This window comes from Biomphalaria glabrata, chromosome 13 (genome assembly GCF_947242115.1).
Source record: "Biomphalaria glabrata chromosome 13, xgBioGlab47.1, whole genome shotgun sequence".
Lineage (NCBI taxonomy): Eukaryota > Metazoa > Mollusca > Gastropoda > Planorbidae > Biomphalaria > Biomphalaria glabrata.
The window spans coordinates 28,009,792-28,023,819 of record NC_074723.1 but is presented as its reverse complement, the minus strand read 5'-3'; the positions used below and the strand labels follow the sequence as shown (position 1 = coordinate 28,023,819).

Genomic DNA, 14,028 nt, shown 5'->3' with positions numbered 1-14,028 from the left:
TTATGGATCAGTGTGTGTGTGTGGGGGGGGGTGAAGGGATATCTGGGAGAAGATGTCCATGCTAAAAAAAATAATAAAAAAATTGAGCTATAATTTCAAACCATGTGTTAAAGAGTGACAGTTGATTTTCATATCACATTTCTCCTTTATCACCTCTAGTTCCCCCCCCTTTTTATTTTTGGCAGGTTCCAACTAATAGAGTGAAAGTTTAATCATTCTTACATATTTAAATAATTTTGTTCTAAAAACAGAAGCGCTAAGAAATTGCTTAAAAGTACACAAAAATTGTCATAAACTTTTAAAAAAAAGAGACTACAATGTAATCTATCTAGAACACGGCCTATAGGGATATCGATCTATTCAAATTTAGATCTATAGATTTGATTGATAACATTTAAATATTTTATCGCGTCATTAACTCGAATAGTATTTAAATTACCCAATGTCTATTGATCGTATCGATCGTATTTTTAAAATCAAGACTTCATAATCAATATTCTATTGTCATTGGCTACTATTTCATTGAGCCACTACGAGTCAAATTTCTGTCATCTTACCCCTCACTCCGATTGACACCTTCCTTCTCACTGTCGTCGACACCTTCTGTGACACGCTCCTGTTTCTCCATTTGGCTTTTATTTAAGTTCATCGCTGACGCCGCTCCTGTAGTTTCTTTCTGGACTGAAATGTTCCTAAAGTAAACAGAACAGAATACAAGTTAGAAGAGAAGGGGGCAAGCTAAGGTAAACAGAACAGAATACAAGTTAGAAGAGAAGTGGGTAAGCTAAGGTAAACAGAACAGAATACAAGTTAGAAGAGAAGGGGGTAAGCTAAGGTAAACAGAACAGAATACAAATTAGAAGAGAAGGGGGTAAGCTAAGGTAAACAGAACAGAATACAAGTTAGAAGAGAAGGGGGTAAGCTAAGGTAAACAGAACAGAATACAAGTTAGAAGAGAAGGGGGTAAGCTAAGGTAAACAGAACAGAATACAAATTAGAAGAGAAGGGGGTAAGCTAAGGTAAACAGAACAGAATACAAGTTAGAGGAGAAGGGTAATGGCAAGCTAAGATTTCTGAGTGACCTAAGCAATGGGTAATATGGCATCACGATGACTTTCTGGTCATTGCCCAAAAAATGCAAGCCAAGACTCTACAGCCATATCACAAGATCTTAGTTTGAATTTGTGTCTGAGTGCTTTCATTAGTAACTGTTTGTGTCTGTGCTTTTTTTTTTAAATAGCTTTTATCTCTCTGTGGCATTTTACGTCTCGAGAGACGATCTTTTCCCTTTGCAACTTCTTGTGTGACTAAAGAGCCAATCTTTGATACACAGCTGCAGTCACAGGTTGGGCATATGTAATCACCAGGCGCAATTGCATTTTCACTTTTTTTTCTTTTACGGTTGTGTATGGCATCTGCAATCCGGGACCTTTCCTTTATGCTCGTTCTTCATGTGGATATCTTTTATATGGCTCAACTTTCATGCTAATGGTGTGCTTAACCAGTGGTGGCAGGGGTTATCTGGGAGAAGGTTTTCCGTGCTGTCTTTAGGTGCTCAGTAACCACAAATCTGCCCGAGTTGGGTGTCGAACCTCAAGCCAAGCAAAGCTCAAGCGCACTTAGCCTCTCGCCCAAACATCCAATGTGTAAGTGTTTTGTGTCCGTGTGTTTCAATGATTAAGTGTTTGGGTCTTTGTGTTTCAATGATTAAGTGTTTGTGTCTGTTTGTTTCAAAGACTAAGTGTTTGTGCTTTTGTGCGTGTTGGGTTTTTATTTGAACTAGTCTCAGCAGTTTGTGTATGTGTTTGCAGTTGTGCTTTTCTAGGTAGTCTTTTATACACTCTGATGATAAATAGTAATTTATTGTGTAAGCAATGTTTTGGAAACTGCACAGTGCAGTGGGAAACTACAACGAGTTTGTTTCTTTTGGGTTCTTTTTTTTTTTTTGTTGTTTTTTTTTGGTACACAATTTAGAAATCATTTAATCATTTTTACCACTGGAATATTACATTCGTAAGCACCTGTTGAGATAGTAATTTGTATTATTTGATTGTTAACGTGAATCCTTTTATTTGGTTCATTTAGTTAGTCCTTCATTTTGTAATGTCCCCAACATTTATTATTTCTTCCTTTTTCTTGATGTTTCATTACAATGGCTCTAGGGTTGTCAATAGTGCACTCTTTTTTAATGTATTTTATTGTGGATGTAAGCCTGTTATCAAATATCCTAATGCAAACAATATGACGTTTATTGTGCTTATAATTTATCATGTACATCTTCAATTAAGTTACACATTTTTATTAACAGACTTTAAACAACGTTTAATGTTAATGCAGACAAAAAGACAGATTTTCTAACTCTAATACCAAGGGGACTTAATACAAGATTACGATTTAAAGTGCTTTGCGTGATTGTCGTTCCTCTTAAAGGCACTGTTAGGGTGTATGTGTGTGTGTATGTCTGCGTACTGGGTTTGACTTTTATTATTGCAGTGAATTCAAATATTCTGACATCTATTTAGTGATGGGAACTAAACTAAATTTTTTTAGTTAAACTAAAACTAAGTTTGAACTAAAAAAAAGTAATTAAACTTTTAGTTAATCACAAATTGAAAAAATTAGTTAAACTAAACTAAGAAACTTTAGTTAAACTTTTACTAACTATTTTGACCTTTTTTAAGGACGAAACAGCCAAACATGAAAAATATAAAGCACAACCAATCTCTTTAGCAAAATGTAATAAACATTTATTTGTGCACATGAAAAAAGATGTGTTTATGGGATAGATGTAGATCTTAATAGAATCACTAGAATGATACTATTATAGAAAGAGATTAGAAGTAACTGTCCAAGTTCTAATAAAAGTTACCTTTAGAAGTAATGATAAAACTGCATGTTGACTCTCTAACTAACTCTAGATTCTAGAATATTCTGGATCTAATATCTTGTACAAACGAAATGATCAGAAATATAATCTGGATCTAGAATTAGATCTAGCTACTAGACCTAGATCAAAAATTAATATTTTACTCTAAAAATAATCTAAGAAATACTAAGTACTAGATCTAAAATCTAGATAGAGTCTAGTAGATATCTTAGAAACTGTAGATCTAATGATTTTAGATTATTATAATTATGATTATAACTAGATATGGGTATTTAGATCTATATTTTTTTTTTTTACTATATACTCTATTACTACTAAATAATACTAGATCTAGATCTAATAGATCTAGATAGTAGATTTAAGTAGATATAGACTATAGATCTAAGATTAAGATTCTAACTATAAGATAAGTACAATTATAATAGAAGTAGGCCTAGATGTAGATCTAGTCTAGATTTAGTTAATTTAGTATTAGATTATTAGATCTAGTATAGTGACGACTATTATTAGTATTATAGTCATTATAGATCTATCATCTATGCATCTTAGGTTTTAGTAGCCTATAATAACTTAAATAAGTAATCTAGATCTAATCTAGACTCTAATTCTAGAATAGTAGAATCTCTAAACTAATAGATCTAGTATCTAGTCTAATAAAGTAAAGTAATATAGACGATTTCAATTAATAGATCTAGATCTAGATTATTGACTTATAATTTTAAATTGACATCTAGATCTAAGAGTAAGACTACTAAGAGTTCTTCTATTGCTGTATGTGTGCGGGGGTGGGGGTCGCAGCAAAGTGGTGGATTGCAAAAAGAGGTCGCTGAACTTAAAAGGTTAAGAACCGCTGCTCTAGATCTATCTAGATCTAGTAAAAAAAATTAAAATTAAAAGAGTCGACATTTCTTTTAGATCTATAGTTAAGCAAAATTCTTTGCAAGAACACACTGGTGTTTAATAAAAAGCAGCAAAATGTAGATCTATAGAAGCAAGGAATTATCAGGATTTATCAAGCAGCGAAACTTGCTAGAAATATAATGAACACGTTTATTTTTCTCGCCTTTCAAATACCTTGAATTGGCGGGAATAGCGACCATTATAGGGTAATGGTCAAAAGGCTTTCTAGTGACCTGTGCACCCTCTAGCTTATTCTCCTCTCTATTATTCACCATATATATTCTCCAAATTACATAGATCTAAATATTTATTGGTATGTATATTTAAAAAGTTTGTAAAATTTGTTATTAAACTTTTTAGTTTGTAACTAAAAAAAAATAATTAAACTAGGATTTTAACTAAACTTTTTTTTTTAATTAAACTTTGGCCTTAACTAATTTTTTTTAGTTAAACTAAAAGTTAGCAACTTTTTAGTTAACTTTTGCCCATCACTACATCTATTAATATATTTTTTAGAACGTCTAATGATTAATAATTAAAAATTGCTCAACATTTAGTTTTAGAAGAAACCATTCACATAAGCAACATTTGTTTTGTACAGATAACCAAATTTCTGAATAATATAATAGATTTAAATATTGGCCTCATTCAATCGCGAAGTGTCTGTGGATAATCTTAAGGTAATGAGATGAATGCCTGGGCATCAGCTGTGGTCGAAATGATAAAGCCCACACAAAAGTTACCCCTGTCCACGCAGCTGGTGTGTCCAATGGAACGGCAAATGCCATACAGTTTAGGGTCAGCGGCATAGCAGGCTCTGTCAGAGTGCAGCACTGAGTGATACAAACAGCCTAAGGGTCGCCGCTCGTGATTTAATCAAATCTATGTTATAAATATATTCCTTCTAATTTAATCATTTAAAATAAAAATTGCTTTCGATATTGATTAAAGAGTATATTTTTATTTCAATGTGTAATGCAACTTGCTGTTCATATAAATCAAAGATCTATGTCACAATCACGTTATCACATTATAGATCTTGATCGAGACACGGATTAAATTAATGCGTGTATGTCAAGATACAGATAAAATTTAATAATCATAGTAAAATTAAATAATATAGAAACCGTATGAAAGCCTTACCCTTTTGCTTTGATATATTAAAAACTATGATCAATTGTGTCAGACAAAAAAATTACAAAATGCAAGAAAACTTAAGTTGAGGACATTGTTTTAAACAGTGCAATGCTAAGATTAACGAGAGAATGTGAACATGTTTGCTGTGAAAATTAATGAATGGCGAAGAAATTATAACACGCTAGAGTTTCAGTGTACCAGTTTTAGAGAATAAAGACATGGTTGCTAAGTAATATTTTTTTTAAAGTATATATTTTTTTTTTGCTCTTTTTAGCACAGCAGATTTTTGTTAGTTCTTGCGTTTGTAAAACAAAATAGTTTCAGACTTGAGCACAGGGTCGTCATGGCTCCCAAAGACCTTCTTACAGGGAACAGTGTCTGACAAAAGTAGGAGAGGCAGACAAAGTGATGGGGGAGTCAACGTTAAAGAATGGATGTGCCTGCGTTGTCCTTTCAACAACAAAATAGAAAGTGAGAAGGGACAAAGACGGCCGACAGATCATGTTTTGCGTCATGCATTTAGTCATGCATATTTACCAATGACCTAAATTCTGCCAAGTCAATGGTTTTCCTGGCTAGCTCAGGCAACCCATCCATGCTCTAATAGCACTAGGGAAGATGGAGCACTTGTGCAAATTTGTTCTAGCATATGGAAAGAGGAGTGTGCTTTTATCTCTGTGACTGAATCCCCAAGATAGAATCTGGTCTCACCTTATGCCAGTTTGTGTAGACCGCTTCCTTTCCACGGAACTTCACTGGGACCTACAACCTTGAGTTGAAATCTTCTTCTTGTATTTTCCACTCCTTTTACTCTGTCACTTTGTTTACTCTGTCACTTTGTTTACTCTGCCACTTTGTTTACTCTGCCACTTTGTTTATTCTGCAACTTTGTTTACTCTGCCACTTTGTTTACTCTGCCACTTGGTTTACTCTGCCACTTTGTTTACTCTTCCACTTTGTTTACTCTTAGACTTATATAGAGATGTATGTCTAAATCTACAGTAGACCTATCATGGGCGTAGCCAGGGGGGGGGTTGTGGTTCAACCCCCCCCCCCCCCCCAAATTAACTCCCTCCGCCGGAATTGGAATTTAGTGACTGATTTTTTGCTTTGATTTTGTTTATTTTAGGTGAGATTTTAATACTAAACCATCACTTGTCCCAGCACAACCAAGGCGGTTTTGAATTTAAAACCCCGTACAGGGGATTTGAGTTTAAAACCCCGTACAGGGGGATTTGAGTTTAAAACCCACTAACGGGGGGGGGGGGGTCGAGTTTAAAACCCCTACCAGGGGGGTTCGAGTTTAAAACCCCCTACCAGGGGGGTTTGAGTTTAAAACCCCCTACCAGGAGTTTTTACAGTTAAATCCCCCTCTTCTATAAAACAAAACAAAAAAATGCAAACGACAATCCCAAAATTCCAAGAGCACAGTTAAGGAAGATTTTGATTTTAAACCCCCCTCCAAAATTTACGATAAACCCCCTCTTCAATATCAAAAGCAAATTACACACTCAAAATTCTATGAGCGTAGCCAAAGGGGTTTTGAGTTTACCCCCCCCCTCTCTCTTCAGTAGGGTTTGAAGCTAAAAAATACCTCTTCAATATAAAAAAGCTAATTACGCACTCAAAATGTTATGAGCGTAGCTAAATGGGTTTTGACTCAGTTTTGAGTTTAAGTTTAAACCCCCTTCAGCGGGGTTTGAAGGTAAAAAATACATCTTTGAAAATAAAAACAAAGCAAATTATACGCTCAAAATGTTATGAGTAAAGTCAAAGGGGTTTTGAGTTTAAACCCCCTTTCAGTGGGGTTTGATGCTAAAAAAATACCACTTCAATATAAACAAGATTACAAAGAGAGTTTGTGTTACACAAACTCAGAGGCGGCCCCCGTCGAAGTCGGATCCCTGTCGGATCTGCATATTCGCAAATAATATTCAAGAGGTGATTTAATTTTGATGTAAAATGTTTTACACGTTTCGGATGTTCCTTCAGAGTTGAAGATAATTAGTTCCTAGTCCAAACCTCCCGCAGGACGACGGGGGATGGGAGCGGGCAGGGTTTGAACCCTGGGCCATCCATAAATCTGAACGACAGTCCAGCGCGCAAACCGCACGACCAGGCAGCCATCCGATGGTCAAAAGTAATAATGTTTCAAAGATTCATTTGCCGTAAATTTAAATTTAAATTTAATAAAAAAATAGTAGATTAGTTTTAGTATATTAAAACATTACAATATTGATCAAAACGTTTGGAAATGAAAATCTACACTTTTTTTTTACACTTTAAGTTTAGAAATTGAAGTTCTACATCTTAATCTAGTCTATTTTAGTCTAAACTAGATCTAGAAATTCTAGATCTAGACTCTAAAATAATTTTAATTAGAATATAAATCCAGATCTAGATATACTGTAATAAAAATCTAGATCTAGTTTAAAAAATCTAGATTAGATCTAAATCAAGATATCATTCCTTTTTTAAACGCGAGTCACATAACGAGGCTTAATAAACATTACTATACCGAGTTCTTTTTTCATTTCATTTGAAGAATTAATTCCATATAACGTCAGAGGGAAAAAAAACACTACGTCACACGGCCTAGCTAGACTAAAAATCGCCTTCATCTATAAGAGCCATTTATCGAGTGTTCATAGACTTTGGTGCACCGAGTGCGTTCTTTAAGCATTTCATTTAAAGAATTCATTCCATATGACGTCAAAGGAAAAAAAAACACTACGTCACACGGCCTAGCTAGAATAAAAATCGCCTTCATCATTACGAGCCTTTTATCGAGTGTTCATAGACATTGGTGCACCGAGTGCGTTCTTTTAGCATTTCATTTAAAGAATTAATTCCATATGACGTCAAAGGAAAAAAAACACTACGTCACACGGCCTAGCTAGAATAAAAATCGCCTTCATCATTACGAGCCTTTTATCGAGTGTTCATAGACATTGGTGCACCGAGTGCGTTCTTTTAGCATTTCATTTAAAGAATTAATTCCATATGACGTCAAAGGAAAAAAAAACACTACGTCACAAGGCCTAGCTAGACTAAAAATCACCTTTATCAACACGAGCCATTTCTCGAGTGTTCATAGACATTGGTGCACCGAGTGCGTTCTTTTAGCATTTCATTTAAAGAATTCATTCCATGTGACGTCAAAGGAAAAAAAAACACTACGTCACACGACTTAGTTAGACTAAAATATGTTTTCATTAATACAAGCAATTTTTTCGAGGGTTAATAGACATTGGTGCACCGAGTGCGTTCTTTTAACATTACATTTAAAGAGTCCATTCATATGACGTCAAAGAAAAAAAATTTCATTACCTCACAATAGGCTAGTACCGGTACCATAAAAAAATGTCTTTATTTACACGAGATATTTAACGAGGGTTCATAGACATTGGTGCACTGAGTTCTAATAGATATTATTTAAAAAGGATCAAAGCCACATTGTTTTTGCGTTTTGTCTGTCAGTCGGTCTGTCCGTTATCTTGATATAAAAAAAACAACTAAAAGTTATTAAAAATTGATTAATTTTTATTTTACGTTTCAAAACATCGCAATAATTTTTAGGTATGAACACAATTGAAAAGTTTATATAATAGATTGTTCCGGATGTTTGTATAAATAGTAAAAGAAAAAGAGAATTTCAGATAAATGTAATACCGTTAATTAAATTTTTTGGATGGTCTCGTATAAAAATTAGATGTACTACAGCCACGTGGAGAGATTTTCATACCTTACTTTGGTGTTTGGATTCTGTTTTCCTTAAAAATCGGAACATAATATTAACGATAATTAGATTTTTTAATGTTTTAGGTAGAAAGTTAAATGTACTGTAAGAGAGTAGTGAGTTAAAATATTTTTCATAAAAATCCGTAAAAACATTATTTCGTAAATGAGAAGATTATTTGTTTATTAATTAGAAGAGGGAGTTCAAACAATTATTTGGCGTTAGTAGATTTTTAAATAAATTCGGAAATTTCTGGCGACGATTTGTAAGAAACAAAATCCGGAACTTTCTTTATCGATTACAAAACTTCTATGTTATGTTTTACAAGAAAATTAAATGTCTAAAAAGTAATTTTCAGTAATCAATTCTAGTAAATTACTTTTTTTAAAAGCCTTATGCGATTTCAAACAATCATTAGACATAATTCATGTTTTATAAAACAATATCCGGAACATTTTTACAATTAATGAAATATAAGTCAGTATAGAGATTATGATTTAGCATTAATATGCTATTTACATAAAAAACGGAACAACATATTATTGATAATGTGTTTTTGCAACGTTTAAGCATGGAAATTGAATGTAATATAAGTTAGAAGAGCAAACAAACATTTGTTGGCGTTGATTAGTTTTGCACAAAAAAATCCGGAACAATCAATTTTAGATACTTAAAACTATTGAGATGTTATGGGAGGAACATTAAAGGGTAAATCAGATTTTCAATAGCTTTTAGAGTTCTAGTTTTTTTAAATCTAATCGTGACGGACAGACCGACCAACAGACAAAACGCACAAAAATAAGCTTCTTTTATTCGGATGGGGGCACTAAACAAAAAATAAATAAAATCTGATTTTTAAAAAAAGTTTAAGGAATTGGTTTAGCACCTGATCATGTTGCGACGTTACGCTACTGCACGAAAATCGCTGCATAAAAAGTCCATTTAAAAAAATGTGCGTGATATTTACATACAAAGTGCATTATTAGCCTTTATAAACAAACAGAAATGTTTTCTTTTAATTTTAGCAGCTAGTTGACCAGAAAAAACGTCTTTAACTATTATTTGTATTTGTTGTAAACATTTCCTGTACATTTTAAAAATATATTTGACTTAGTGATACTGAAAATACACAAAATTTGTCCATCTTTGTTAGCATATTGTAACATTGCCTCCCTTACATTTACGTAATTGTTTTAGAATTGGTGTATTTTTATGAAAAAATCGCTTGCATAATTAATTTTATAAATTAAACGGTTTGCTTTTAGAAAACCAAAAGTAGCCGTTGCACCTAAACTTTTCAAGCCGGATTTAATGATGAAATAATATTTTTCATATCTCTTCTAGTTTTCGAGATCTGAGTGTGACAGACGGACAGACGGACAGACGGACAGACGGACATTTTGAACAAACCTAATAGCGGCTTTTTCCCCTTACGGGGGCCGCTAAAAAAGCAAAGTACACACCAAAATTATTTGAGCGTAGCCAATCCTATTGGGGTTTTTGAGTTTAAACCCCTCTCATACAGATGGCTTTTTTTTTAACTTTAAAACCTCTCCAGATGGTTTTGAGTTTAAAATTCCCCTACAGAGTGTTTTGAGGTGGAAAACCTCTATCTTCAATATTATTCTAAAGCAAACTACAGTTATTAAGTTCTATTACGGTAGCTAAATGGGGTTTTGAATTTAAAAAACAACTCCAGAGATTTTTTAGTTTAAAACCCCAAAAGATGATTTTGACGATAAACCTTCCCTTTTCGATATAAAATCTAAAGCAAACTACAGTCACTTAATTTCAAGAGCGTATTCTGGATAGGTTACACATTTGTAACAGTGACGGGGCTCCATCAATAAAGTGAAGTGTATAGTCATCTGCCGAAATTGAAAAGCACTAAATGTGTCTCAACAAACATGGCTAAGACATATTTTAGGAGTTAGTTATAGAGATCGGGTCTAAATCAAGGAAATCTTATGCCGAACTGGGAGTCGACCCCTTAGTAAGATTGTGACAGAGCGTCGCAAGAGGTTTGCGGGACATGTTCTCCGTTAAAATGAATCACGAATAAGAAGAGTTGCGATGACATTCTATGAAGTACAACTTGGCGCCACACATTCATGGAGGTCCTCAGAGCAGGTGGGAAGAGGCTTCAGACATTACCAGTGACAGATTTTTATGGAAACAGCTTGACGGCAAATTCGCCGAACGGCGCGGGAGGGTCTAAGTCAGTAAGAAAAGCACATTAGGTTTTTGAAAATAAACTTGTTAATAGCAGGAAAATGCACTGTAGATACCTCAGAATATGCATTTTGTTGGCTTTCAATACCAGAAATAGTGCTTGGTGGCGGGGCGCCGCCCCGCGATGGGGGAGCTCCTAGCGCTCCCCCAGACCCCCTTGCTAACAATGGCATGGAATCTACAGTTTTTCCACTAACTCCAAGAAGAACCTATTTTAGGGCACAATAAATGTCTTCCGAAAGAATGAATGGTCAGAATGTAATAAAGATTATATACACACACACACATAAATACATATTAAAAAAAAATTTCGGCGGGGGGTATCGGGGGGGGGGGGAGAACATCTTAATCCACACCCTCCCTGCCCACTAAGTAAATAGACTTTGTCCGACTGATTTTAACAACCTGGTCAGATAGACGTCCACGTGTAGGCCTAGTTTAATGTACATGTGTAGTCGATGATACAAGACTAATCTGTGTTTTTTTGTTGCGCGTTATGCAATAGTGTTTGCTCAACATTGAGTGGTCTGACAAGAAAATAGCACACTGGCATGGCTAGCCAAGCACATTTACACTATAATAGTTACATTGTTACACAGGTCAAATGTTTCATAAAACACCAACGCTCTGTCACGATCTGACAAAGAGGTCGACTCCCAGTTCGGCATAGGATTTTCTGTGAGTGAGTAAGAAATATAATTATTTCATGTGTACATATTTATTTATTGCATTAACTCATGTCCACCATTATTACTGCCATATTGCGCAATTGATCCTTGTCGCAAACTTGTGTATATTTGTATCTTATTTTAGTTCTTTTATATTGACTTGATGATTCTTCTAACACTCTGAGACTTAGAAGAAAGTTGTAAATTATCTCCCCTTATCCATTTTACTTTGATTAGAGTTGCGACCCTGGAACGGGCACTATTGACACTTCAGTTTCATTCCATTGTTCATGGCCGTATGTAAACAATGGTGTCATGGTCGCAGACCACTACCCATTTATCTTGCTTATTAAGGCTGCTATAGTACTGTTAATAGTGTGGTGTGGTGTATGTGTTTACATATTTTTCCAGTGATTCGAGTATTGATCAAGAGTTGGGTGCACAAAATGAGAGATTTGATCAGTTTTTACGTAAGATGGTTTCATTTAAATATTCCCATTTTTCAATTTTTTCTGAATTCTGAAATGATTTTCAGACAAATAGTTCGTTTAAAAAAATGAAATCCTGAAATATAATGTTTTTTTTCTATGAAAATATTTTCTTTTACTTTTGTTTGATGTAAAATGCAAAGGTATTCCTTTTTTTAAATAGATGTGCACATGTTTAGTTTTCCTTGATTTAAGTTGTTAAATGAAGCTTGTCACCTGAACAAGAACTAAGATTTCCTTCCACAGGAGTAGCACAATTAAAAAGAAGAAAATAACTTAAATGGAAATTCAGATGGTTTTTCAAATTTGAGTTACTGACATTTTTAAATTATGTGTAAAAAGTTGTAATAGTAAACATCTATATTTAAAAAATAACAATAACTTCTTGACATCTAAAAAAATGATTTTTGTTTTTGAGATTTTGATTTTAGGTTAGGCATACGTAATTGCCTTTAAAATACTAAAAGTGAATTTTAACCAATTTTTAACCATGGTCATGGTTATCCCACCCATCTACAAATTATTAATGTAACTAAGGTAAACTCGGCAAGTTCCATTTGATATTTCTTTATTGCATGTGAAAAGAAGATAGCCCTGCTCTCTCCTATAACTTTATTTAATGTCTAGAGGTCTACCTATTTTATCTCTTTATATTTATTAGCATTTTGAAATATATTTCTAAATTTATTATTATACATAAATACAAATTAAAGTATAGTATTCTAAATTATTTTCTTTTAAGCGTTTTATTATGATCTCTATATTCGAGGCGCAGTGGCTGAGCGATAAAGCACTTGCCATCTGAACCAAGGTCCCGGGTTCGAATCCAGGGGTAGATTGGGATTTTTTAACTTCTGTATCTTTAGGCGCCACTGAGTCAACCCAGCTCTAATGGATACTTGACATAAGTTGGGTAAAATTAAAAGTAAAGGTAGTTGGTAGTCTTGCTAGCTACATGACACCATCGTTAACCCTAGGCCACTGAAACAAATGACAATGAAATCATCTGCCCCATAGATCAAATGATCTGAAAGGGGAACTTTACTCTATTTATGGTTATTTAATTAATTTTATTTGTATATTTTTTTACATTTATTACTCAGTCATGACATTTGCCTTCCCACCCAAATGATCAGATCCTTAACGCCGCTACAAAATGTTTGTTGCACCAAATCAACTGGACACGGTTCACTGAAAGACTTGGAGAGCTTCTCTATCAAAGACCTGCCACAAAGTTATCAACATGTTGAAATGTTCAACTTGATCAAAGCTGTAGCTGATCTCACCGTCATGGTTCAATTACCTTATGCTCTAAAGGAAGGTTCATTTCTTCAAGGGACTGGCAAAGTGGAGGATGTGTTTAGTAACACTCATCAGACTCGACCGTGCACCTGCCCAGGGTGTAAAAACTCTAAAACTCCAAGTATTCAGTGGGGCATGGTTAGAATAGTCACTTCTGCAAACTTGCTCAGTGGTAACAAAGATGTATCCAAGTATAAATGTACTTTATTTTTCAACAACCTATCGGTGAACAGTAACACATTTATATGGTGATTGTATCATTAGCCAAAATAAAGAACAAGATATTTGTAAATTTACCTGCATATCCTGCAATATGCAGGTTCTAAAACAGCAGGATGACTATGTTGATGTTTTTGATGATAGCTGGTCTGCAGCTTTTTCAAAGTATTACTCAGCAGTGAAAAGTGAAAAGTGAAAAAGATAGATTGTTAGTGATGGTGGCACATCCCCATTCTGGTCCTAAACATATTTCACTGGGACAATGGAACAAATTAAGACCACGTGTTGAGTATGTGGCAGCCACATGTCCAAGGTCATCAGAATCCTATCTACTGATCCCCAACTTTGATGTGAATGATGATGATTTTATGTAATTTCATCAATTTTTTTTCTGTTGTTGATAATTTCAGTTAGTTTAGGGTTAGGGTTAATTTAATTTGAATTTTTATAACCTAC

At 34.1% G+C, this 14,028-nt stretch overlaps 1 protein-coding gene across 1 annotated transcript in view; it reads right to left on the bottom strand.

The window, feature by feature from the left end:
* Window positions 1-5,001, bottom strand: part of LOC106053821 (endothelin-converting enzyme homolog) — a 50,721-nt gene extending 45,720 nt beyond the window's left edge. The window contains exons 1-2 of the mRNA XM_056009296.1: window positions 4,931-5,001; window positions 558-692 (exon numbers count right to left, since the gene is read on the bottom strand). Of these exons, the coding sequence (XP_055865271.1) occupies window positions 558-649 (92 nt within the window). The 5' untranslated portion in view covers window positions 650-692; window positions 4,931-5,001. The remainder of the gene's footprint in view (window positions 1-557; window positions 693-4,930) is intronic.
* Between the last annotated feature and the right edge of the window lie 9,027 nt (window positions 5,002-14,028).